The sequence below is a fragment of the Schistocerca gregaria genome, chromosome X, assembly GCF_023897955.1.
Source record: "Schistocerca gregaria isolate iqSchGreg1 chromosome X, iqSchGreg1.2, whole genome shotgun sequence".
Taxonomy (NCBI): Eukaryota; Metazoa; Arthropoda; class Insecta; order Orthoptera; family Acrididae; genus Schistocerca; species Schistocerca gregaria.
Window position 1 is genome coordinate 653,073,024 of NC_064931.1, and position 25,490 is coordinate 653,098,513.

Genomic DNA, 25,490 nt, shown 5'->3' on the forward strand with positions numbered 1-25,490 from the left:
GTATTGTGTGTTCCAACATTCCAATCAGAAGTTTCCCATCAAACAATTTACATCCACTGGATTTTCTGCACTGCTGTAGGACAGTTTTGTGTCGGGCATGAGTGATGACCATAAGATTATATTTGTTAAAAGATGTCTTCAAGGTGAAGCTCTGTCTCGGGTAAATCTAAATTTAAGTCAGCAAGAAACATACCAAAGTCTCAAAAAAAAAATTTAATTCATTTTGGTCAGAAGCTAGACAAGGGAGAATGAAAAGTGAATTTCTGAATGGTCCAAATTATAGGAATAGGGATGTTACACTGAAAGGGTTTTGTAAGAATCAACCTAAGAAATCAGTACACCTTGACAGGCCATTTGACAAAATGACATTGACTGATGCACTAAAAATGAGATTACCGGAGAAGTTGTGATGGGATTTAGTACATGGACCTGACGGTTGCCTTGAACAGTTTGTACAATATGTTGAAGGCTGGATAGGGCAGTAGAAAGAAGCATTTACCATAATAATCGAAATGATGGAGATTACAATGGTAATAACTACAGAAACAGAGATAATAGTAATTTCTATCAGGGCCAAAATGGTAATAGAGACAGAAAGTTTGAACATCAGCAGAATAGGAATAATGGGGATAACCATGAGCAATATAATAGGAAAAACAATCATGGAGCAGACCACCTCAATGAAGGTCCACAGTTTTGGGGTGAGGAAACACAAGTATGGGACCCCCAATTTACACTTGCATTTAGACAATAATTACAGTATTCATAATGTAGCACAGGTATCTGAAGTTGAACAGAAGGAACATCAAGTTTCTCATTTATGTTTTGATCAAAAGCTTTGGACTACTATGTTTAATTATAGTGATGTAGATAATTATCACAAACCAGAATGTGAGAATAATGAGAAATCTGATGTAGCATGTACTAATGGTTTCTTCTCTTGATCATAAAACAGTGTTATTCATGTATGTAAAACAGGTGATGACTATATTGGATCTGAATTAGGTGATATTTTTATGTAGATGTGAATGAGACCTGTGAAATGACTGATGTTGGTAAATTGGAGACTGGTAGCTTCTTGAAAAAGGAATGTAGATGAGGTGTGTGACTTTGATGGAGATTGGACTCATGTTGTTAATGATGTTACTGATGAAGTAATTTTGGGAGAATATGATGATGATGATGATGAGTATCAGGTTTTTGTGGAGCTTAAGAATAATGAAATTTCAGAGTTGTTAGCAGTTACAGGTAAGGTAAGTGATGGATGTGATCATGTAAGTGAGAGTCATGGAATACCAGTCTAGTCAAAGCAGTTTTTCATTAATGTCATGCAGAGTAATGACCCAAACAGTAAAGATGAGTTATCTGTAAGCCTATAGAATAAAGGTGAAAACTTTTTGAAGTTTATTTGGGACCAGATTGTTGGTAACATAGATAAATGTGCATTGTGGAATGAGTTATATGTGGTTAGTCAAAATTTGTATCCAAATTGGTGGAATGTAGTGAAAGAAGATTTAAGCAGGAAGTGTAAGTTTGGCAGTAATGTATTTTGTGTTCCTTCTGTAATAAGTGATGTTAGTTGTGCTATGGAACCCATTCAGTGTGTACAATCTATACCTGACAAACTGTGTGACCAGAGTAACGCTATGATAGCAGTAAAGTTGCGTGCCTCAGCGATAAAGATGGCCGTACCGTAGGTGCAACCACAACGGAGGGGTATATGTTGAGAGGCCAGACAAACGTGTGGTTCCTGAAGAGGGGCAGCAGCCTTTTCAGTAGTTGCAGGGGCAACAGTCTGGATAATTGACTGATCTGGCCTTACAACATTAACCAAAACGGCCTTGCTGTGCTGGTACTGCGAACGGCTGAAAGCAAGGGGAAAATACAGCCGTAATTTTTCCCGAGGACATGCAGCTTTACTGTATGATTAAATGATGATGGCATCCTCTTGGGTAAAATATTCCGGAGGTAAAATAGTCCCCCATTCGGATCTCCGGGCGGGGACTACTCAGGAGGATGTCGTTATCAGGAGAAAGAAAACTGGCGTTCTACGGATCGGAGCGTGGAATGTCAGATCCCTTAATCGGGCAGGTAGGTTAGAAAATTTAAAAAGGGAAATGGATAGGTTAAAGTTAGATATAGTGGGAATTAGTGAAGTTCGGTGGCAGGAGGAACAAGACTTCTGCTCAGGTGACTACAGGGTTATAAACACAAAATCAAATAGGGGTAATGCAGGAGTAGGTTTAATAATGAATAGGAAAATAGGAATGCGGGTAAGCTACTACAGACAGCATAGTGAACGCATTATTGTGGCCAAGATAGATACGAAGCCCACACCTACTACAGTAGTACAAGTTTATATGCCAACTAGCTCTGCAGATGATGAAGAAATTGAAGAAATGTACGATGAAATAAAAGAAATTATTCAGATAGTGAAGGGAGACGAAAATTTAATAGTAATGGGTGACTGGAATTCGAGTGTAGGAAAAGGGAGAGAAGGAAACATAGTAGGTGAATATGGATTGGGGCTAAGAAATGAAAGAGGAAGCCGCCTAGTAGAATTTTGCACAGAGCACAACTTAATCATAGCTAACACTTGGTTTAAGAATCATGAAAGAAGGTTGTATACGTGGAAGAACCCTGGAGATACTAAAAGGTATCAGATAGATTATATAATGGTAAGACAGAGATTTAGGAACCAGGTTTTAAGTTGTAAGACATTTCCAGGGGCAGATGTGAACTCTGACCACAATCTATTGGTTATGACCTGTAGATTAAAACTGAAGAAACTGCAAAAATGTGGGAAATTAAGGAGATGGGACCTGGATAAACTGAAAGAACTAGAGGTTGTACAGAGTTTCAGAGAGAGCATAAGGGAACAATTGACAGGAATAGGGGAAAGAAATACAGTAGAAGAAGAATGGGTAGCTCTGAGGGATGTAGTAGTGAAGGCAGCAGAGGACAAAGTAGGTACAAAGACGAGGGCTGCTAGAAATCCTTGGGTAACAGAAGAAATATTGAATTTAATTGATGAAAGGAGAAAATATAAAAATGCAGTAAATGAAGCAGGCAAAAAGGAATACAAACGTCTCAAAAATGAGATCGACAGGAAGTGCAAAATGGCTAAACAGGGATGGCTAGAGGACAAATGTAAGGATGTAGAAGCTTATCTCACTAGGGGTAAGATAGATACTGCCTACAGGAAAATTAAAGAGACCTTTGGAGAGAAGAGAACCACGTGTATGAATATCAAGAGCTCAGATGGCAGCCCAGTTCTAAGCAAAGAAGGGAAGGCAGAAAGGTGGAAGGAGTATATAGAAGGTTTATACAAGGGCGATGTACTTGAGGACAATATTATGGAAATGGAAGAGGATGTAGATGAAGACGAAATGGGAGATACGATACTGCGTGAAGAGTTTGACAGAGCACTGAAAGACCTGAGTCAAAATAAGGCCCCCGGAGTAGACAACATTCCATTAGAACTACTGACGGCCTTGGGACAACCAGTCCTGACAAAACTCTACCAGCTGGTGAGCAAGATGTATGAGACAGGCGAAATACCCTCAGACTTCAAGAAGAATATAATAATTCCAATCCCAAAGAAAGCAGGTGCTGACAGATGTGAAAATTACCGAACTATCAGTTTAATAAGCCACGGCTGCAAAATACTAACGCGAATTCTTTACAGACGAATGGAAAAACTGGTAGATGCAGACCTCGGGGAGGATCAGTTTGGATTCCGTCGAAATGTTGGAACATGTGAGGCAATACTGACCTTATGACTTATCTTAGAAGAAAGATTAAGAAAAGGCAAACCTACATTTCTAGCATTTGTAGACTTAGAGAAAGCTTTTGACAATGTTGACTGGAATACTCTTTTTCAAATTCTAAAGGTGGCAGGGGTAAAATACAGGGAGCGAAAGGCTATTTATAATTTGTACAGAAACCAGATGGCAGTAATAAGAGTCGAGGGACATGAAAGGGAAGCAGTGGTTGGGAAAGGAGTGAGACAGGGTTGTAGCCTCTCCCCGATGTTATTCAATCTGTATATTGAGCAAGCAGTAAAGGAAACAAAAGAAAAATTTGAAGTAGGTATTAAAATTCATGGAGATGAAGTAAAAACTTTGAGGTTCGCCGATGACATTGTAATTCTGTCAGAGACAGCAAAGGACTTGGAAGAGCAGTTGAACGGAATGGACAGTGTCTTGAAAGGAGGATATAAGATGAACATTAACAAAAGCAAAACGAGGATAATGGAATGTAGTCAAATTAAATCGGGTGATGCTGAGGGAATTAGATTAGGAAAAAGTAGTAAAGGAGTTTTGCTATTTAGGAAGTAAAATAACTGATGATGGTCGAAGTAGAGAGGATATAAAATGTAGACTGGCAATGGCAAGGAAAGCGTTTCTGAAGAAGAGAAATTTGTTAACATCGAATATAGATTTATGTATCAGGAAGTCGTTTCTGAAAGTATTTGTTTGGAGTGTAGCCATGTATGGAAGTGAAACATGGACGATAACTAGTTTGGACAAGAAGAGAATAGAAGCTTTTGAAATGTGGTGCTACAGAAGAATACTGAAGATAAGGTGGATAGATCACGTAACTAATGAGGAGGTATTGAATAGGATTGGGGAGAAGAGAAGTTTGTGGCACAACTTGACTAGAAGAAGGGATCGGTTGGTAGGACATGTTTTGAGGCATCAAGGGATCTCAAATTTAGCATTGGAGGGCAGCGTGGAGGGTAAAAATCGTAGAGGGAGACCGAGAGATGAGTACACTAAGCAGATTCAGAAGGATGTAGGTTGCAGTAGGTACTGGGAGATGAAGCAGCTTGCACAGGATAGAGTAGCATGGAGAGCTGCATCAAACCAGTCTCAGGACTGAAGACAACAACAACAGCAGTAAAGTTGATAAAACCATACAAAAAAAGTGTGGATGTAGCATTTTATGAAATTGAAAGTGACCTCTTATGTGAAGTGTCTAATAGCAGATATGATGATTCAGATTTTACCTAATCTAGAAGAAAATATTCACTATGTCTGTAGATTTTTAAGACTATTTAATTGTGTTTTGTTAGCTAGAAATGTAGTATGTAAGATGATGTAGTTTCTAAAGTTCTGTCTTATCCAGTGACTGAGTTTAAATCTGTTTGTAGATTCATAAAACTATATGATTGTGTTTTGTTTGTCTGGGATTTAGTATGTAAGATTATGTGATTTTTGAAGTTCTGTCCTATCTATTGACTGAGTTAAAATATATGATACATTATATAATTATGTTCTGTATTAGATTTGTGCTATAGAATTTGATACATAGATGCCATGAGACTAAATTATATATTTTTTGCAATTTTCTAATGGAACAATATTCATAATTTGTACTGCAAAGATTAGAAATAGTATCTGAGCATATCTGTGTGTATTACCTTATTAGCCCATTCTTTTCATTGCATTTAACACTCTTTATTAATATTTCACCTGTGAACACTTTTTAATTTCACATGACATAAATCCCTTATAACTGACTTTGAAAAGGTACCAAGGAGAACATATCTCATGTGACATGAAGAAAGTACTGAACAGCATATTTAGTACACAAAACAATGTTTCAGGATTTGATGTGATAACTAGACAGGAAGGTACCTATCCGTTGGAGTGTGTGATGGGAAATCTAGGGAGGTAACTGAAAGATGTGAGCAACTCCACTCCCCATACTGCTGTATGGCTGTACCCTGCTGGACCAGTTGACTGCCAAGAGATCATGGGTGCTGGGTAATGTACTCGAGCATTTGTCAACTGGATCTGTGTTGTGACTGATACTTGTGAATTGTTAGCCAGGACTGCTAAAGGCAATGTTATTCTGCATAAATGCATGTTTTTTTCAAGTAGGGGGATTGACTTTCCAATACATTATGTAACTTTAAATCAGTATGTATTATTTTATCAATTATGATGAATCTTCTAGGTCTTTACGTACATAGGTTAGTTTGTATGGACAATTACCAAATAGTGTGGAAGACATTTACTAGTATAGACAATATAACAAGATGTATACATGTCTGCTTTCATACACTGATTTTGGTCCTCAAGCTACTGGATTGTGACATTGTTCAAACCTAATTGTGATTATGTTTACCTGAATTTATCTTGTGTATTGCAATATTGTATCTGTTTGGATCCTAAGTTGTGGACAGACTCATAATTAGCTCTGTTTTGTGTGTGTGTGTGTGTGTGTGTGTGTGTGTGTGTGTGTGTGTGTGTGTGTGTGTGTGTGTGTGTGTGTACTCAAGGAGAGTGTACAACCATTGAAGCTAAATGCTTCTCGTAATTACTCTTTGCATATGCCAGAGGTTGAAAATACCGCTTCAGGTGTAAAGTTATTTTATTATCACACAACTGGCTTCAGTGTCTTATATGCCCATCTTCAGGTGTCAGCCTGGTTCTGTAGCCCCCAAGTGCTGGGGCCACAGCACTAACTTACAACGTCATGTGATATTAAAGAACTGCAGAACAACTGAAGCAGTATTTTCAAATTCTGGTATAATGCTCAGTTGCAGATGTTACCCCAACAGGATTGTTTGTCTTTGCATATAATTGAACTTATTGGTATGATTATGAACTCTATTCATTTTGTTGTGTCAAAACATTTTTTGCTAGTTTGTACCCAGTGTGGTTTGGATTCAAGGGTCGGTCACCACATCGTAAAATTGGGTCCTTATAATTTTCCATTATTTTGTTCTTTCATGAGCCAACATATCCTTAAATACTCTGGTTTATGTGGCTGATTGATTTTGTACTATATGCCTACTCATGGTTGAGTATATTCTTTTGGTCCGTACCCAACGTTGTGAGTTTTTTGAGTCGGATAACTTGTTGTACACTTAGGATCTGAAATTCTTTTCCTTCTCTTTTGAAGATTTTGAAGGTCTGATTATATGGATGTTAACTTACAATTTGGAAATTTAGTATTTTACATTGTCTGTATTTATTTCTATAGGTTAGTGGTGTGATGTTGTAGTTTTGTCCTTGTATTATTTGTCTTGCGTCAATATGTTCCACAGATCTGAAAATCTGAGTACCATATATATATATATATATATATATATATATATATATATATATATATATATATATATATCCGCAACTACCCTCCCAACCTGGTACAGAAGCAGATAACCAGAGCCACTTCCTCATCCCCTCAAACCCAGAACCTCTCACAGAAGAACCCCAAAAGTGCCCCACTTGTAACAGAATACTTCCCGGGACTGGATCAGACCTTGAATGTGGCTCTCCAGCAGGGATACGACTTCCTAAAATCCTGCCCCGAAATGAGATCCATCCTTCATGAAATCCTCAACACTCCACCAAGAGTGTCTTTCCGCCGTCCATCTAACCTTCGTAACCTCTTGGTTCATCCCTATGAAATCCCCAAACCACCTCCCCTACCCTCTGGCTCCTACCCTTGCAACCGCCCCCGGTGTAAAACCTGTCCTATGCACCCTCCCACCACCACCTACTCCAGTCCGGTAACCTGGAAGGTGTACACGATCAAAGGGAGAGCCACATGTGAAAGCACCCACGTGATTTACCAACTGACCTGCCTGCACTGTGATGCTTTCTATGTGGGAATGACCAGCAACAAACTGTCCATTCGCATGAATGGACACAGGCAGACAGTGTTTGTTGGTAATGAGGATCACCCTGTGGCTAAACATGCCTTGATGCACGGCCAGCACATCTTGGCACAGTGTTACACCGTCCGAGTTATCTGGATACTTCCCACCAACACCAACCTATCCGAACTCCGGAGATGGGAACTCGCCCTTCAGTATATCCTCTCTTCTTGATATCCGCCAGGCCTCAACCTCCGCTAATTTCAAGTTGCTGCCGCTCATACCTCACCTGTCTTTCAACAACTTCTTTGCCTCTGTACTTCCGCCTCGACTGACATCTCTGCCCTTAACTCTTTGCCTTTAAATATGTCTGCTTGTGTCTGTGTATGTGCGGATGGATATGTGTGTGTGTGTGCGAGTGTACACCTGTCCTTTTTTTCCCCTAAGGGAAGTCTTTCCGCTCCCGGGATTGGAATGACTCCTTACCCTCTCCCTTAAAACCCACATCCTTTCATTTTTCCCTCTCCTTCCCTCTTTCCTGACGAAGCAACTGCCAGTTGCGAAAGCTCGTAATTCTGTGTGTGTGTTTGTGTGTTTTGTTCATGTGCCTGTCTGCCGGCACTTTCCCGCTTGGTAAGTCTTGGAATCTTTGTTTTTAATATATTTTTCCCATGTGGAAGTTTCTTTCTGTTTTATTTACATCATATATATATATATATATATAATGGCTTGTATAGTAGATATTTTTCTTATGTTTTCTGTAATATGTTATGTATCAGTTACTTCTATACATCTACATGCTATCCTGGACATCATTTGGTACATTATTTGGCAAACCGTATAGACTGTCACAAAATATTGTAAACATACATTGATTTTGGTCCTCAAGAGACTCATTGCCTCTGATGGAAGTGCATGTTCTTTTAATTTTGTGTACAACAGTGTAATTGATGGTTTTATCAAAACGGAGATTGTGAAGTCAGTGTGATATAGAAGAATGGGATAAAATAAAAGAAAATCACAGCAACAGATAGTACTTCATCAGTTATTTAGTCATTCGGAACCCAGTAACTCAAAATTTCAGCCGCAAGAATGTTCCCCCATACACAAGAACTGCAGCCAACAACAACGACAAGAAAAAATGAAAATAAGTAAAAAAGTTTTTCTTTTGTACAACTTATGCCTCTTGAAGCTTTCAAAACTTCTGCAGAGACAGAGAATTTTAATAGTGTTGTGCGGGAGGCTAAGATTACAATTGCTTGCTGAGCAGTCCTCAGTTTGTCAAGGATTTTGCACTCAAAGCCAGTGTCTCATTGCTGAAATGGTTAATATACACTGAATTTAGCTTTGTGTTTCAGACACAATGGAATCTTCATTTTGAATACAATATTCAGTTTACCAAAACCACTCCAGGTCATTTTTACCTTTCTGTTTATTTCTACTGCTGTCCATCCAATGGTTGTCTTGAACTGCAGGGACCGATGACCACAGCAGTTTTGTCCCATAGCAACTTACCACAAATTTTCTACCTTAAACTGCTGTATGTAAAAAAGCTCATCAACTGCATCACTGACTTTCCTGTTAATTTCCACTAATTTATTTTCAGTGTGTTTACCATACCTTATCATTCCAATTTCTATCAAACTTTGTAGACATTTTCATCACAAAATGAGTACTAAATAATTCAAATTTTATTTTATCAGTGTGAGGTGTTACCCTCATGAGCAAGGATATATTCTTGTGTTTATTGTGACATGAAATCAAACAGCCTCTGAATTTCATTTTGAGGAGTTTGTTACTCTGCAAAATCTCGAGCAGTCTCAGATTATGAAGATTGCTGACTGGAGTTTTATGTGAAAGTATACATGTTCCATCACACTCCAGACATTTCTCAAGGTATCTGTGGTATTAACTGTAGTGAAGGGCCTTGCATTATTCTATTAGAATATGCCTTTCATTGCCTGGTCATGAAGGTATGAAAAAAACGTTTTACCATTCTTGTCACATCTGGTGAGCATTCAGCCTCTCTTCAACAATTACCAAATCAGTCCTGTTGTCATTACCAGAATCCTTTCTCTATGCTGTCTATGACATTGATCAGACAAACAGATGCAAGACTCATTCCTGAAGACTATAAAATACCACTGAGCATTCCAATTGACCCTGGTTCTATACCTTCAAAGGTTCTGTTGACTGTGATATGGTTTCAGTAGTAAAAAAATGTGTAGCAACTCAAGATCTTAATCGAGCTTCATGTTGACACACTGCCTGCAACCTTGTGAGTCAATTTCATCACCACTGGTTCTGATCTCTGACTGTGTGCTGCCATGTTCCACATGCCAATGTTCAACCTGACTTTGTCCAAGATGACAATAAGCTGATGTGGGCATCCTCTCGGCATGTTGTGGTATGATCTCCAGCTTATGTTAGCCACATCCAAGAGCTATAATGTATTTACACCCTTCTTCACCTGTACTTCACTACTGAAAATCTGTAAGGATGAAATTTTAATAAACATATCCCATAAGCATGGAATTGCTAATATATCATGTGCAGCTTCATGTTTTCATGGAACAATGACTGCTTCATTAAATTTCAGGTCTGCATCTGCATAAATTTTACTTCTTCTTCTAATATTTTGGCTGTATATCATATGGCCCTCTTCAGTGTGAGCCAAAAGACAGACACTACAGCATTCATTCTGTCCTTTTAAATCCATGGACTGTGTCACTACACATGTGGTCACAGATATAAATGTATCAGAGATGTTGTTTGGTAGCAAAGAAGTACATATATGCATGTATTGAATCTGTGCTATGCAGACAATAAACACTTTTAAGTTGATGAATCATTGTGAGCTGCACTGTGGTTATGCCTTTGCAAGTTTATTAAAGAAAGTTCCAAATTCTATGATTTGTCTATGTTGAAACAACTATCTCTATTAATTAAAGTCTTTGCCAAGTAAATTTCAGCTTCTTCTTCCACCACCAAGTCCCAAAAATATTAAGTCAACACTAGAATTTTGACATTTTTGTACAGCATAGGGTGACCAGTGTCCAATGCAATGCTCTTCCACAGCCAATTTATTGAGCTATAAGAGCTGTGTGTACCTACGTTGTCCCATGCATCTTTCATAGAATGCACGAGTTGTCTGTTGGATGTATGAAAGGCCACACTCACAGGGGATCTTTTAAACCCTAGACTTCTGAAGCATCAAATCATCTTTAACAGAACCAAAAAGTGCTGCTGTCTTTGGTGTAGGACAAAAAATCACTTTTACTTTGTACTTGCTAAGGATCCATTCTATTTTAGATGACAGGCTTCCCCAAGATGCAAGAAAGCCATGGATTAAAGGCTTTCATAGTTTTCGTCTGCGTTCCCTATGCCCACCTTTACTCATAGTACCTTACATATCTAATGTGGAGAATACCTGCTGGGTCCAAAAACTAGCTTTAAGCGTAGAAACTCATCCTGCAGTCTGCTTTCAACAGCAATTATACACGATATCTGAACCAAAGTTCTGAGAAAACCTATCATTCAGTAAGGATGGTGGCAGCTATTTGAATGTAAATATAAGCCCATGAGTGTTGACTTCTGATATAGTGCATGTCCCAAAGTGCCATCATCTTTAAACTGAACCAAAACATCCAAAAATGGAAGGACTTCCTCCTTTTTTCCATTGTAAGCTGAATTTATCCATAGATGGAACTAAGATAGTTTAAATATTTTTGTAATTTGTGTTCACCATGGGGGCATACCACAATTGTATTACTTACATATCTCGAAACTACTGTGGGCTTCAAACCAGAAGATTGCAGCACCTTTTCCTTCAAGTCCTCCATAAACAAACTGGCCTCCAAGGCTGACAAGAGACTGGCTGTGGTGAAACTGTCAGTCTGTTTCAAAATTTAACTAAAAAGGATTTTGAGGTCATAGCATGTCTGCACAAAGCTGAAACCTTTTTGTCAAAAGGTTTGCCAGTGAGAGATGAAAGATTCTGTAATAACGCATGAAACTTGCCAAGCTGTTATGAAGGCGTGCCTCCAAAGGAATCATATATCTGTGGCTGAGAGGACTGCACTCCGTATGTTTCACCAGGCTCACCAGATGGTTTTTTTTTCCAGCTGATAAAGGTAATACCACTGTTTTAACTGTATTAATAATCAATTAAAAATGTTAAGTTTTGTTTGTTTCTCCCATATTCATAAATAGTGCTATATTCCTACTGTTTGTATTTGGTGCACAGACCAGTTGCATACACCATGCTGCCATCTGAAACTTACACAGTGAACTCACTGACAAAAAGAATGCCTTTTATATATTATTGTGTGTATGGGGCTGTCTGTGTTATGTGACATGTTTTGTGCCCACTTAGCAATAAAACTTTGTCATTATCCTGGAATGAGGAACAGTGTTATGACTCCTTCAGCACAGGTTATAGGCCCAGTAATCACTGAGTGACATAAATAAAAACAAAATACCAGGTACAGAGCAGTATCAAAAACATGTGTGAGAAGTTTTGTGGTTATTTCCAGAGTGTGCAAGGAAATGTGTGTGGCCTTAAGTGCCATGGGAGCTTGGGATGATGTCACAGGTCAAAAACCCAACCAATGTGTAAAGACAACATGAACTCTGCAGCAATACAGGCATATGAAAAGAGCCTCACAGCTTCAAAAGATGGACAATGCAGTGCAGAAAATTACTGGAACCTCAATTGAGGAGAAACCTTTGCTACACATCATAAATTGTGAATCTTCAGCTGCCATGTGGACCAAACCACTTTCAATTTATGAACAGGAAAACAATGTAAGCATACATTTACTTTAGCAGCAATGGTACAACTAAAAAAAAAGGATGTTTCAAATGGTACGGCTACATGTATTTCACAGATAGAAGACCAGGTACATTGCCTGAGGAACCAAGGTGAAAATATTTCACAATCTCTGTGGTGATCACAAAATTGTTAATGATGTTACCAATGAGCTACAATCAGTTTTTGAGTGCATGGTGGTCAACACATCCTGATCAGCAAACACTAGAGAATTTGATATCAAGATTGAAGAGGCATTCCTGGCAGGTAAACAACAGAGGGGCAACCACCTTAAGAATAACCATCATCGTGATGATAAGAAGTTGAGGAAACCAGGAAAATGTTTTAAATGTAATAAGCCTGACCATTGGGCAAAATAATGCAAAAGAGTTTGCTTCAAATGTAATGAACCTGGCCATTATAAAAAAATAGCAGAAACCTTATATGAAAGTATCAAGGTCAGAATCAGTGTAAATTGACAGGATATACCCTGAATTAAAAACTGTCTATCAGTAGCAGGCAAGCTTGTTGATGAAAATGGGTGGTTCTTAGATCCTGGTGCTACTGATCACATGTGTAATCAGATTGAGTGGTTTACAAGACTGTCCATTTGAGAGTGAAGTCCCAATCTGTAGTGGTGATGATAGCTTCATTCCATCACTAGGAAGAGGTGACATAAAGATTTTAGCCTTTGATAGAGAAAGATGGAGTGAGAAACATCTATCAAATATTTTATATGTGCTAGGGATTCACCTCAGTTTATTCTCACTTGGAGCAGCTTCTGACAAGGTAATAACATTTAAATCTGACAAGACAATAAGCAGAGTCAACGGAGAAAATGTTGCTGTGGGAGTTCATAAAGGAAAGTTGTATAGGATAAAGTTTAAGATTTTATTGAGTGAAAATGATATTCAGGAAAATGTGGCTGCCATGTTAGAGCTTAAGATATAGCACAAAAACTTGCACACCAAAATTTTCCTCATGTAAAAAGATATTTGAAAGATGGACAAATTCAGTTTCAGGAAGAAGATAGAAGCGTATGTAAGGATTGCATTGTGGACAAAATTCATAAGTTGCCCTTCCACAAAAGCGATTCAAAGTCAGCAAAGATAGGTGAGTTTATTCACAGTGATTTTTGATTTGAAGTTAGTTCAGCTGGTGGCTCATGGTGCTTCCCTTTATTAAAATATTACTATTCCCATTGGTGTACTGTGTGTTTCTTAGAAAATAAGTCTGAAGTGCCCAAATACCTGGAATATTTGATAAAAACCTGTGATAAGCAAGTTGAGCATGGAATTAAAGTGATCAGAACTGATTACGGACTGCAATTTATTAATCAAGAGATACATAACATAATGCAAAACCACTGGATAATACATCAGATATCAGTAACCTACAGTACACGCCAGAATGGTGCAGCTGAACAGAAGAGCTGAACTTTGGTGGACACTGCAAGGACAATGCTTCACGCAGGTAGGGTACCAATAGGATTATGTTCTGAAGCCATAAATATGGCAACTTATATCTTGAATAGAAAAGGCACAAGCAGTGTTCTTGGAGAAACATATTATGGACTAGATTGAACTGTGATGTGGCCAAACTCAAGATATTTGGAGACATGGATCACACACACATTCCAAAGGAGAAACAGCAGAAATGGGATTACAAAGCTGAAAAAAGTTTTCTGGTCGGGTATGACACAGAGGTTTGGTGTCCTCACAATGATAAAGTTAAAATACATCATGATGTTGTTTTAGAGGCCGGATTATGCAAGGAATGTAAATTTGATAAAATTGTCAAACATAATGATGAACCCTTCCTGATATCTCAGATCATTGAGGGTGAACAGTTAGTCAAGAGCAGAGCCTCAATCAGACAGACTATGATGAAATTAAATTGGATGAAGACAGACTATATTCTGTAATCAACAATACTTGAACAGAATGCCAATGAGGATTGCACATAATCTGTAAATAAAATATGAATGGTTTATGAAATAAGGCAAAAATCAAAAGCCTATTAGATATGCCAACCTCAATGTAATCTCTGCATGTGTGATACAGTGTTATGAACCAGCCTCATACCAAGATGCAATTGACTGTGAAAACTGAGAAAAATGGAAGCAGGCAATGTAAGAAGAAATTCATGCACTTTATCTTAATGAAACTTGGATCATGACTTAACCCCCAAAAAACCAAGAAATATTTAACAGTAGGTGAGTATTCAAAATGAAGATAAAAACAGATGGAACAGTGGATAGATTGAAAGGTTGACTTGTTGCTAGAGGATTTCGGCACAGACACGACATGGGCTACATTGAAATCTGCAGCCCAGTGATGAGATTTGACTCCATAAGAATAATCTTCTCTATTGCAGCATCCAAATTGTTGAACATGAGGCAATTTGACATTGAAACTGCATTTTTATACAGAAAAATTGATACTGAGATAAATGTGGAACATCCAGAAAGCTTGGAGGTATCCCAAAAAGGTATGCAAGGTGAAGAAAAGTGTCTATGGGTTGAAACAAGCCTCTAGACTGTGGGATCAATGATTCACCAGTGTGCTAAACAAATTGGGTCTAATAGCAATAGATGCAGATCCTTGGGCTTTTTTAAATGACAAGGGTGGGCTCTTGACCATCCTAGCAATTCAGACGGATGATGGTTTGGTTGTATCAGAGTATAAAAAAGTTGCTTCATCTGGTCCTTCTAAACCCAGCAAGTCACATTCCTAGATGTTGATCTCCACCTGAAAGATGCCTACATCAGTACCTCCATCCATATGAAACCTACTCCGTCTCCAAATATACCAAGGCTTTCACTGAAGCCTTCACAAACTATAATTATCCTCCCAACCTTGTACAAAAACAAATATCCCATACCATATCATTCCAGTCTCCCACCACGTCACAAAGTCCCACCATCTGGCCACAGAGGAGCATTACCCTCGTAACTCAATACCACCCAGTACTGGAGCAACTGAATTACATTCTTCACCAGGGTTGCGACTACCTCTTGTTGTACCCTGAAATGAGAGTGACTGGAGATCCTGCTGGATTTCTGGAATGGGGTCTGTAGGTGGATGTATCTGACAGCTGGCATAGTCTTTCTGCCAGATAATCCTTGTGGCTCAAAACAACAGCAGTGGAGCCTTAGTCCACAGGTAGTATTATTAAGGTCAGGTTCAGTTTTTAGATGTACTGTGGTTCGGTCTGTGGATGTAAGGTTAGTTTGCATGTTGAGGGATTTGGGCAATGATGGTGAGGCAAGTTTTGAGGTTAAGAAATTCTGGAAAGTTAAAAGGGGGTGATTTGGGGGCTGTGGGGGTGGATCACAATTGGCTGGAGGAGTGAACTGAGTTAGACGAGGTTCAACATTGGTCTTTGTTTGAGTGTGATTGATACGGTTGGTGGCACAAAAGTGGGACCAGGAGAAGGAGAGAAGGTCATTAACAAGTCCTGCATGTTTGAATTTGGGAGTGGGGCAGAAGGTGAGGCCTTTGAAAAGGACTGATATTTCTGTGGGGCCAAGGCTTCTGGAGGAAAGGTTCATGACTGTGTTTCAGGTCTGTTAGGTTCTGGGTTCTGTGTAGTGGTGGGAGGGATTCCATAGCAAAGCAACAATGCAGACACAGTATGTAGGACTGGGTTCTGGCTAGGGATAAGGTAACTTTTCTGTATTGATGCAGATAGAAGGAGCAACGATGTGTGGTGCTGGAAAAAATGCAAAAAATTACGTAAATAATGTAGAATTACCAACACCAGCTTTACTGAATTGCACAGGTGGGAACTTTCCCTGCAATATATACTACATTCCCATAACCCCCTGGCCTCAACCTTCACCGAGTGCGGTGGAGCAGAGGTTAACACACTGGACTCACATTCGGGAGGACGACGGTTCAATCCCGCCTCCAGCCATCCTGATTTAGGTTTTCCGTGATTTCCCTAAATCGTTTCAGGCAAATGCCGGGATGGTTCCTGTGAAAGGGCACGGCCGATTTCCTTCCACTTCCTTCCCTCACCCGAGCTTGCGCTCCATCTCTAAAGACCTTGTTGTTGACGGGACGTTAAACACTAATCTCCTCCTCCTCAACCTTCGTTAGTCATTGTCCTCTCCCAGGCATCCCCTTCTCTGTTCCCATTCCAGCACTACACAGTCCTTCATTCCTCCATCACACCCAGTCGTATCACTTCTCTCCTTTTCTGATATCCCTCCCCCCCCCCCCCCTCCCCACCACTCCATCTAACCTCCTAACTGCACATAGCTGCCCTACCCTCTTTCCACCTCATCCCTGCACACTCCCCAACAGCATGTCACTGTCTGCCACGCCTACCCTACTATCCTTCCCCCTCCCTGCCCCAGCCTCCTACTTATCCCCACCTAGTCACCACTCCCAACATGAACTGGTGCTGCTGTTCATAGTGTGGCCTCAGCTGTCTGAGACTGATCATGTTCATGTGAGTTGCATTTGCACAAGTGTGGATGTATGTGTTTGTCCTCTAATTCTGATGAAGGCCTCACTGGCCGAAAGCTGTATTTGTGACGGTCTGCATGTCGTGCCTATCTGCGACGCACCATCTCCACTATATAGCAAGTAGCAGCTTTCCTTTTCACATCATTATATCAGTATTTGTGGTGTCTGTTCTTTCAGACATTCCAATCTCTGTCGCATTTTGGCAAAGAAAGAATTCATTGGTGACAAATGAAAATTTGTACCTAGGCTGGGAGTTAAACCAAGGTCTCCTGCTTACTAGGCAACTGTGTTAACCATCTGCACCACCTTGGCACTATGTGGATTACCCCCCCCCCCCCCCCCCCCCCCCAGTCTATCAACAGACAGGGTTCCACTAGAGATAGCCTACACCTAAACAGGACTGGGAAGGGAAGATTGGTACAGCTGATTCATGAAAGTATAGGGGGTGAATCTTGGGCCACACATGGTCAAATACCTGTTGTCATAGGCAGGAAAAAGAAGGTCTCTTTTAGGATAAATCCAGACAACAAGTTCCTCTGCCTAAAGAGTATCTCCAGAAGTTTAAAAAATACTGAAACAATCGCTCACAAAACAGATTTTAACACTTCAAATATCACATATACCAGATGTCACAAAGAAAAACAAACTACTGGAAAGAGTAACATGGGGCATTTCACAGACTTAATGATCCTCCATCAAGGCATGCAATCAATACTGTTCTTGATATACATTAATGACTTACCATTCCACATTGATGAAGATGCAAAGTTAGTTCTTTTTGCTGATGATACAAGTATAGTAATAACATCCAAAAACCAAGAACTAAGTGATGTAATTGTAAATGATGTTTTTCACAAAATTATTAAGTGGTTCTCAGCAAACGGACTCTCTTTAAATTTTGATAAAACACAGTATATACAGTTCCGTACAGTAAATGGCACAACTCCAGTAATAAATATAGAATTTGAACAGAAGTCTGTAGCTAAGGTAGAATTTTCAAAATTTTTAGGTGTGTCCATTGATGAGAGGTTAAACTGGAAGCAACACATTGATGGTCTGCTGAAACATCTGAGTTCAGCTACGTATGCTATTAGGGTTATTGCAAATTTTGGTGATAAGAATCTCAGTAAATTAGCTTACTATGCCTACTTTCATTCACTGCTTTCGTATGGCATCATATTCTGGGGTAATTCATCGTTGAGTAGAAAATTACTCATTGCACAAAAACGTGTAATCAGAATAATTGCTGGAGCCCACCCACGGTCATCCTGCAGACATCTATTTAAGGATCTAGGGATCCTCACAGTAACCTCACAGTATATATATTCCCTTATGAAATTTGTTGATAATAATCCAACCCAATTCAAAAGTAATAGCAGTGTGCATACCTATAACACCAGGAGAAAGGATGATCTTCACTATGCAGGGTTAAATCTGACTTTGGCACAGAAAGGGGTAAATTATGCTGCCACAAAAGTCTTTGGGCACCTACCAAACAGCATCAAAAGCCTGACAGATAGCCAACTAACATTTAAAAATAAATTAAAAGAATTTCTAGATGACAACTCCTTCTACTCATTGGCTAAATTTTTAGATATAAACTAAGTAAAAAAAAAAACTTATTCATTAGTGTCATGCAATATTTTGTGTAATGTAATTTCTTGTACAGACATCTTTTATTAACCTGACACGTTCCACATCATTACGAAGTGTCGTATTCATGATCTATGGAACAAGTATTAATCTAATCTAATCTAAAATACAACTATTAGAAGTTGAGCTCCAATCTTTGAACTGCACAGTTGTTTGTGTTACTGTGCGCTGGTGTAGAGAGAGACAGAAATCCAACATGTAGTGTTATCATCATACTCATTCTGCACAACTGCTTCAAGGGGTGGAGGTTCATGCATTTATATCAGAAAAGGAACACATTTCAAATCAAGGTATGACCTCAGTACAGCAAGTGAAGACAAACACTTTGAAATATCAGCTATTGCATTAACAGGGCTTGATATCACCAAGAAATTAATCACTTTATGTGTGTATAGATCTCCCAGTAGTAGCATGGACTTTTTTTTCAATAGATTAACAGAAGTTCTAGATAAGTCTCAAGTACAAAGGTCAACATAATTTTGTGTGGGGACATTAATATCAACACTAATATCATAAATGAATCCAGCAACACCTTCATAAATATCCTTCAAATTTTTGTCATGTCCCTGTTGGTCAATAGTGCAACAAGGATTACTAAAATGATTGCATCAGTAATTTATCATGTGACCACAAATATGCACAATGAAAAATGTGACATAGCTGTAAAAGATCTCAGACTATCAGACCATCTCTGTCAAATAACAACAGTAAAATCAGGCATCAAATCATTCCCTAAACTACAAGCCTACAAATGACATCCATCAGAAATCAAAATAAAAGATTTTTCAATGGAACTAGCAAAACAAAGCTGGGATCAAGTGTATAAGGAAACCAATGTGAATATGAGATTCTCTAAATTCTCCACATTATTTAAATTGAACTTTGAAAAGGCATTTACAAAAGTATGCATGTCTGTACCAACATCTCACAAAAACAGATGGATAACAGCAGGTATTAAGAAGTCCTCCCAAACACTTAAGTACCTCAGTTCCATGAAAAATGATCCAGTATTCTTAAATTTCTATCATAGATACAAAAAGATCCATAGGAAGGAGCTGATTGCTGAAACAAAGTCATTTAATGACAAAATAATATACAATGCAGAGAATAAAAGCAAATCAGTCTGGTATGTTATAAAAAATGAAACAGGGTGAGACAAACAAACTCAGAATAACACACTGCTAAGGAAGGGGGATAAGGTAATAAATGACCCACAACACTTAGCAAACTATTTAAATGAGCATTTTTCAAGTACTGCAGAGAAGTTACAGCAAAAATTCCCCAAAACAACTAATATAACACCTGCAAAAAATGTTGCACTAAATACAATGATGTTACTTCTAACCACAGAGAATGAAGTCAATAAAACTGTTAAAAAACTAAAAAATAAAAAGTCAGTAGGCTTAGATGAAATACCAATGTGTGTACTGAAACAATGCATAGAGATTACACAAGGCCTCTTAACAAGTATAATAAATGAATCCTTCATATCAGGGACATTTCCTGAGCAATTAAAACAGGCAAGAGTTGTACCTTTGCTTAAGAAAGGTAATGCAGAAGACATAGAAAATTACCAGCCCATTTTCCTGCTGTAACCATTCTCAAAAATGAGAGAAGCAATTATGAAAAACATATTAATGAATTACCTGAATAAATACAATCTTTTAAATGAATAACAGTTTGGTTTCTGAAGTGGCAAAAATACAGTCAGCCATAGTAGAATTCACAAAGGTAGTACTTGTTGGTCTCGACTAAGATGAGCATGTCACAGGCATATTTTTGGATCTTCGTAAGGCATTTGATACAGTTGACCACAAGATTCTATTAAATAAATTAGAAGCATTAGGAATAAGGGAGGTAGCTAATGACTGGTTTCAATCATACCTAGCAGATAGGGTACAAAGAGTAGAGATAACACAAAATTCAAATAGATCTAAACATTTAGTAAAATACTTATCAGAACCAAAATACTTTAATATAGCCATACCGCAAGGTAGCATATTAGGACCAATACTATTCCTAATATACATCAATGACTTTCCCAGTAGTGATCCTTATGGTGAAAAAAATTCTCTTCACTGATGACAGCAATATTATAGTCACTGAGAAAGCAAGAGAATTCCTTGCAGAGAAAGCATATGAAGCTCTCAAGGAAGTTTACGATTGGTCAATAAGCAATAAAGTGACATTGAACATAAAGAAAACTAATGACATGAATTTCAGTTTGAAGAGGGAAAATTACAATGTTAAATTAAATGTAGATGGCACCTCTATAGACTGTGTAACAAATGCAAAATTTGTAGGAATTAATATTGATTCTCAGTTGAAGTGGTGTGAGCACACAAAGGTACTTGCAAACAAAATGTCATCAGCATGTTATGCCATTAGAATCCTATCATCAGTCTGTAATGTGCAGTGTCTTTTAGTTACATAGTATTCATATGTAAACTCAACTCTTAGCTATGGCATTCCTTTTTGGGGAACAAATGCACAAAATATGAACACAATTTTCAAACTCCAGTAAAGAGCCATAAGAATCATAACCAAAAATGGTAGTCATGCTCACTGCAAAGATCTGTTAAAAACACTGTGTGAATACATTTACCAGTCAGTTGTACGCATAAAAAATAACATTGGTAATTACTGCACAAACAATGCTGTCCTTGACCATGGAACAAAAGCTACACTCAAGTTACATTTGCCCAGAAAAAATAAACATAAAACTTAAAACAGTATTATCTACCAAGGAATAAAACTGTATAATAAATTACCAAAAGAGATAAAAGAAATTGCAAAAATATACTTATTTAAAAAGGCAGCTATAAAGCACCTGTTATGCAATACATTTTATACACTGAAGGATTACTTAGATAAAACTGAGTAGGGGTTTGGTAAAAAAATGTTATACAAATAAATAATAATAATGATTATAAAACATCCAGCATTCCACATAACATCCTCAAACTATGTTTTTTCCTTCTTTTTTTTTTTCCTTTGCTAGAAAAACTTACTCCCAAGCTATTCATTGCGCAATAGTAACACCTCTTCCTCTTTCTGAGCCCAACATCTCACTCATTATAGAGGGATGCTGACTCAGTTTTTCAGGGTAGCAAATGGGAATTTGTGGTACAGAAAATGGCCCAGAGATCACCAGTGTGTGTGTGCATGTGTGTGTTCGTGTGTGTAGCGAATGAAGTATTATGAAACAATGTGTGTATAGTGTGTGCAGTGACTGATAGTGAGATACGAGTGAACAGTGTGGCATTACATTATGTAATAAGTTATTTGTAAAAAAAGATTGTATACCAGGAGTAAAACTAATGATTGTCTCTAACTAAAACTGTTTAAAACTGAATGCACAAACATCAGAATATATGGCGTTGAAAATTTACAATAAAATAAAAGGCTGCAATGTATGTAATATGGAATTTGGTTCACTTAAAAGATTGCTCTTCACTCTTCTGGCAGAAAAATGTTTTATTATCCTGTTGATGAAATTGTCGAGGGCAGTTTCACATGCTGAACAGGGTAGTATATATTATTTTTTATTTGTGTGTGTGTGTGCATGTGTGTGTGTGTGTGTGTGTGTGTGTGTGTGTGTGTGTGTGTGTGTGTGTGTGTGTGTACACTGGAATCTATGGTATGTAACAATGTTAGGAAAAGGATAGTTGCTACTCACCATACAGCGGAGATACTGAGTCGCAGATAGGCATGACAAAAAGACTGTCACAAAATAAGCTTTTAGCCAACAGAACTCACACATCACACACACATGACCACAGCCTCTGGCAGATTTTGTGACAGTCTTTTTGTTGTGTCCATCTGCTACTCAGCATCTTCACTATATGGTGAGTAGCAACTATCCTTTTCATAATATTGTTACATTCCATCCTGGTTTTTCCATTGTTGGAAACTATAGTGTGTACACATTTGCGTAGCTGTATCTCAGAAATGTAGATAAAATAATGTAAAATTTGGTATTTTTCTTAAAAAAATCTTTCTTACTGTATATTTTGACACGTCTCCTATAAACATAAGCAAGTGATTTTAAAATAGTGAGTTACAAGATGAATAAACCACATGTAACATTTCACATTGTATTTGTTTTGTAATATTACTGGAGTAAAACTGGAAATGTGGCTTAACATGCGGAAAGAAGGTTTCATTTGAAAATATAATAAAATATATGAAAATTGGCAGTAGGATTTCCTACCATTTCCGAGGGGGAAATTCTTCAAGTCTCTGTCCCCTGTATTGGCTGCTTGAGAGTCATCAGTTGATACAGTAGCCACTTGTGAATCCATCAGCTCCTGCAATTTATAGGTTTCTGTAAGACAAGTATCTTGTAAAATGAATTGTAGTCTGTTATTCTTGCCACAAATACACACTGGTGTCCAGAATTAAAGAATAAAACCACTATTTCCCTGTCTTGTGTATAATTCACTATATATTTATACGAACTGTCAACAGATGTCGGTACAATCGTAATCTGAATGGAAAATAGCATTCCAGTCAATGGACTACCATGTCAGCGATGACGTCAGGGCACCTATTGAATGGGTAGTGTTTACCGGATAGTCTTACATCATCACGGTCTATACAGTTACTGATTGTGCAGTATGGCACAGAGAACATGCCTACAGACTCTCTGCGATGGAGGGCCATAAGAAGAATGGAAGCAGGACAGTCGCAAACAGTTAAGGCCTGATAGCTTAATGTGGATTGTTCTGTTGTTTCTTGGATGTGGCAACAATGTACAGAGACCAAAACAGTACCCCAAAGACCATTTGTGATATCAGAAAGAGAGGACTGTTATTTGAATGTAATGGCACATCAGTACCACCTTAGTACTGCATGGCACCTGGCATCTGACCTCACAGAATCCACTGTACATGTTGTATAGAGGCAAATGGCATACAGAAGGCTTAGGCATAGTGGCCTTTATTGTTGGAGACCTACTGTATGTGTACTTCTGATACTTCTTCACAGAAGGGAACATCTAGAGTGGAGCTGGCAATATGCTACCTGGGCGTTCAAACAGTGGCCAATGTTCTTTTCCCAGATGAGTGCAAACTTGGTCTGGAGAGTGATTCTCAATGCATTCACATCTGGAGGGAACATGGAACACAATTTCATGACCAAAACATAATGGAAAGAGACCAATATTGAGGAGGATCCCTAAAGTTGTGGGCAGAGATTATGTTGAACTCATGAACAGCTCTTCATAAAATTGTATGGGTGGATCAGCAAGGTTTAACTACTGTCAGGTATCATGATCAGATCTTGGGACCTCATGTGCAGTTGTTGCGAGCTGGTATTGATGACGATAATGATCGACCTCGTAGAGAAAGAGCAGCTGATGTTTTCTTGCTTGCATAGTGTGGCCTGCTGACTCTCCCAATTTGAATCCTGTAGAGCTAGTCTGGAGTGCATTAGGGAGACAGGTTGCATCATGTCAGCATCCACCAACAACTCTCCAAGACTTGCAAGCAGCTCTCCAGGAAGAATGGGCATTATTGCCTCAACATGAGATTAATGATATCATTCACAGCATGCCCTGTCATTGTCAGGTCTATATTGCTGCCAGAGATGGTCACACCCCATGCTGAGTACATTAATTAGTTGTCAGAATGTGTGTGCAAATCATTAGGTTGGAAAAAACAAAGAACATTTTCGTGTACCATTATGCATTTGCAGTTGTTTACATTCTGAAGTCTTCACATTTTTTCTACTTTACTGTGGCTCTGAGCTCTATGCAACTTAACTTCTGAGGTCATCAGTCGGCTAGAACTTAGAACTAATTAAACCTAAATAACCTAAGGACATCACACACATCCATGCCTGAGGCAGGATTCGAGCCTGCGACCATAGCGGTCGCTCGGCTCCAGACTGTAGCACCCAGAACCACATGGCCACTCCAGTCAGCTTACTTTACTATCACCTATTTATACTATTCTGTGGCAAAATGAACACAATCTTGTAAAATATCAATTCGTTGATTTAATTTTGGACACCATTGTAGCCGTGTACTACACAGTATGTCAAGATCTTTTCACAACAGTTCATAATGAAAATCTAGACATTTGAGTACCCTGTAAATATAAATGTAATGAATCAAGGGAGAACAAAAATAACATGCTGATTCTACAGAGAGAGAGTATAGTTTGTACCTACTTGACCTGTAAAGATTCATCTACTGCTCTTTTAATTTGGTAATATGACTTTTTAAATATTTACTCCACAAACAAATAAACAATATTAATATATTGTATTGTAAATGCTCACATATTACATGAGGTATAAAAACTAACATTAATTAAATTCTACTGTATGGACATAAAATCTCTACTTTAATTTCATACAATGAATTATCACATACTGACAGCTCTCTTGATGATAATACTTTGACTATCACATACTAAATGTAGCTAATTATTACACATAGTCAATACATATGTAGTTCTTCAACAGGCCATGGATTTGGTCTGCAATTAAACAGTGGCAGTCAACACTTGGGCAATCGCATTCACACAGCACACAGTAACCTTGAGCGACTGTCTCTCTGTCCCTAGTAATATGGGTATGAAGTGTCTCACAAAACATTCATGGTATTCTTGCAACGTCAAATTATAACAAAGACCTGAGCCCTCGGTGATAGTTTTTCTTGGTAAATATGACTGGATTTATTGCCACAAGCATGAGTTTTAATTTAATCAGATGTGGCAAGCAGAAAGAGAATAATTTATATCCAGTAAACTCACACACTGAAAAATTATAACTAGATCCTAGGTGGTGCCAAATACTGTCTGCATCAACTGTTTCTAAGGTTGAATGCTAATAATTTCTGTTCACATAGTAGCATGTCTGCATCAATTGTTTCCAATTTTTAATGCTGTTCACATAGTAGTAATCTTATTGCAGCTTTCTCAGAGCACATGAG

At 38.3% G+C, this 25,490-nt stretch overlaps 1 protein-coding gene across 1 annotated transcript in view; it reads right to left on the reverse strand.

Moving 5' to 3' along the window:
* LOC126299367 (uncharacterized) overlaps positions 1–25,490 on the reverse strand; it is an 87,683-nt gene that overhangs the window by 14,363 nt on the left and 47,830 nt on the right. Inside the window, exon 2 of the mRNA XM_049991230.1 lies at positions 22,764–22,860. Within this exon, the coding sequence (XP_049847187.1) occupies positions 22,764–22,854 (91 nt within the window). The 5' untranslated portion in view covers positions 22,855–22,860. The remainder of the gene's footprint in view (positions 1–22,763; positions 22,861–25,490) is intronic.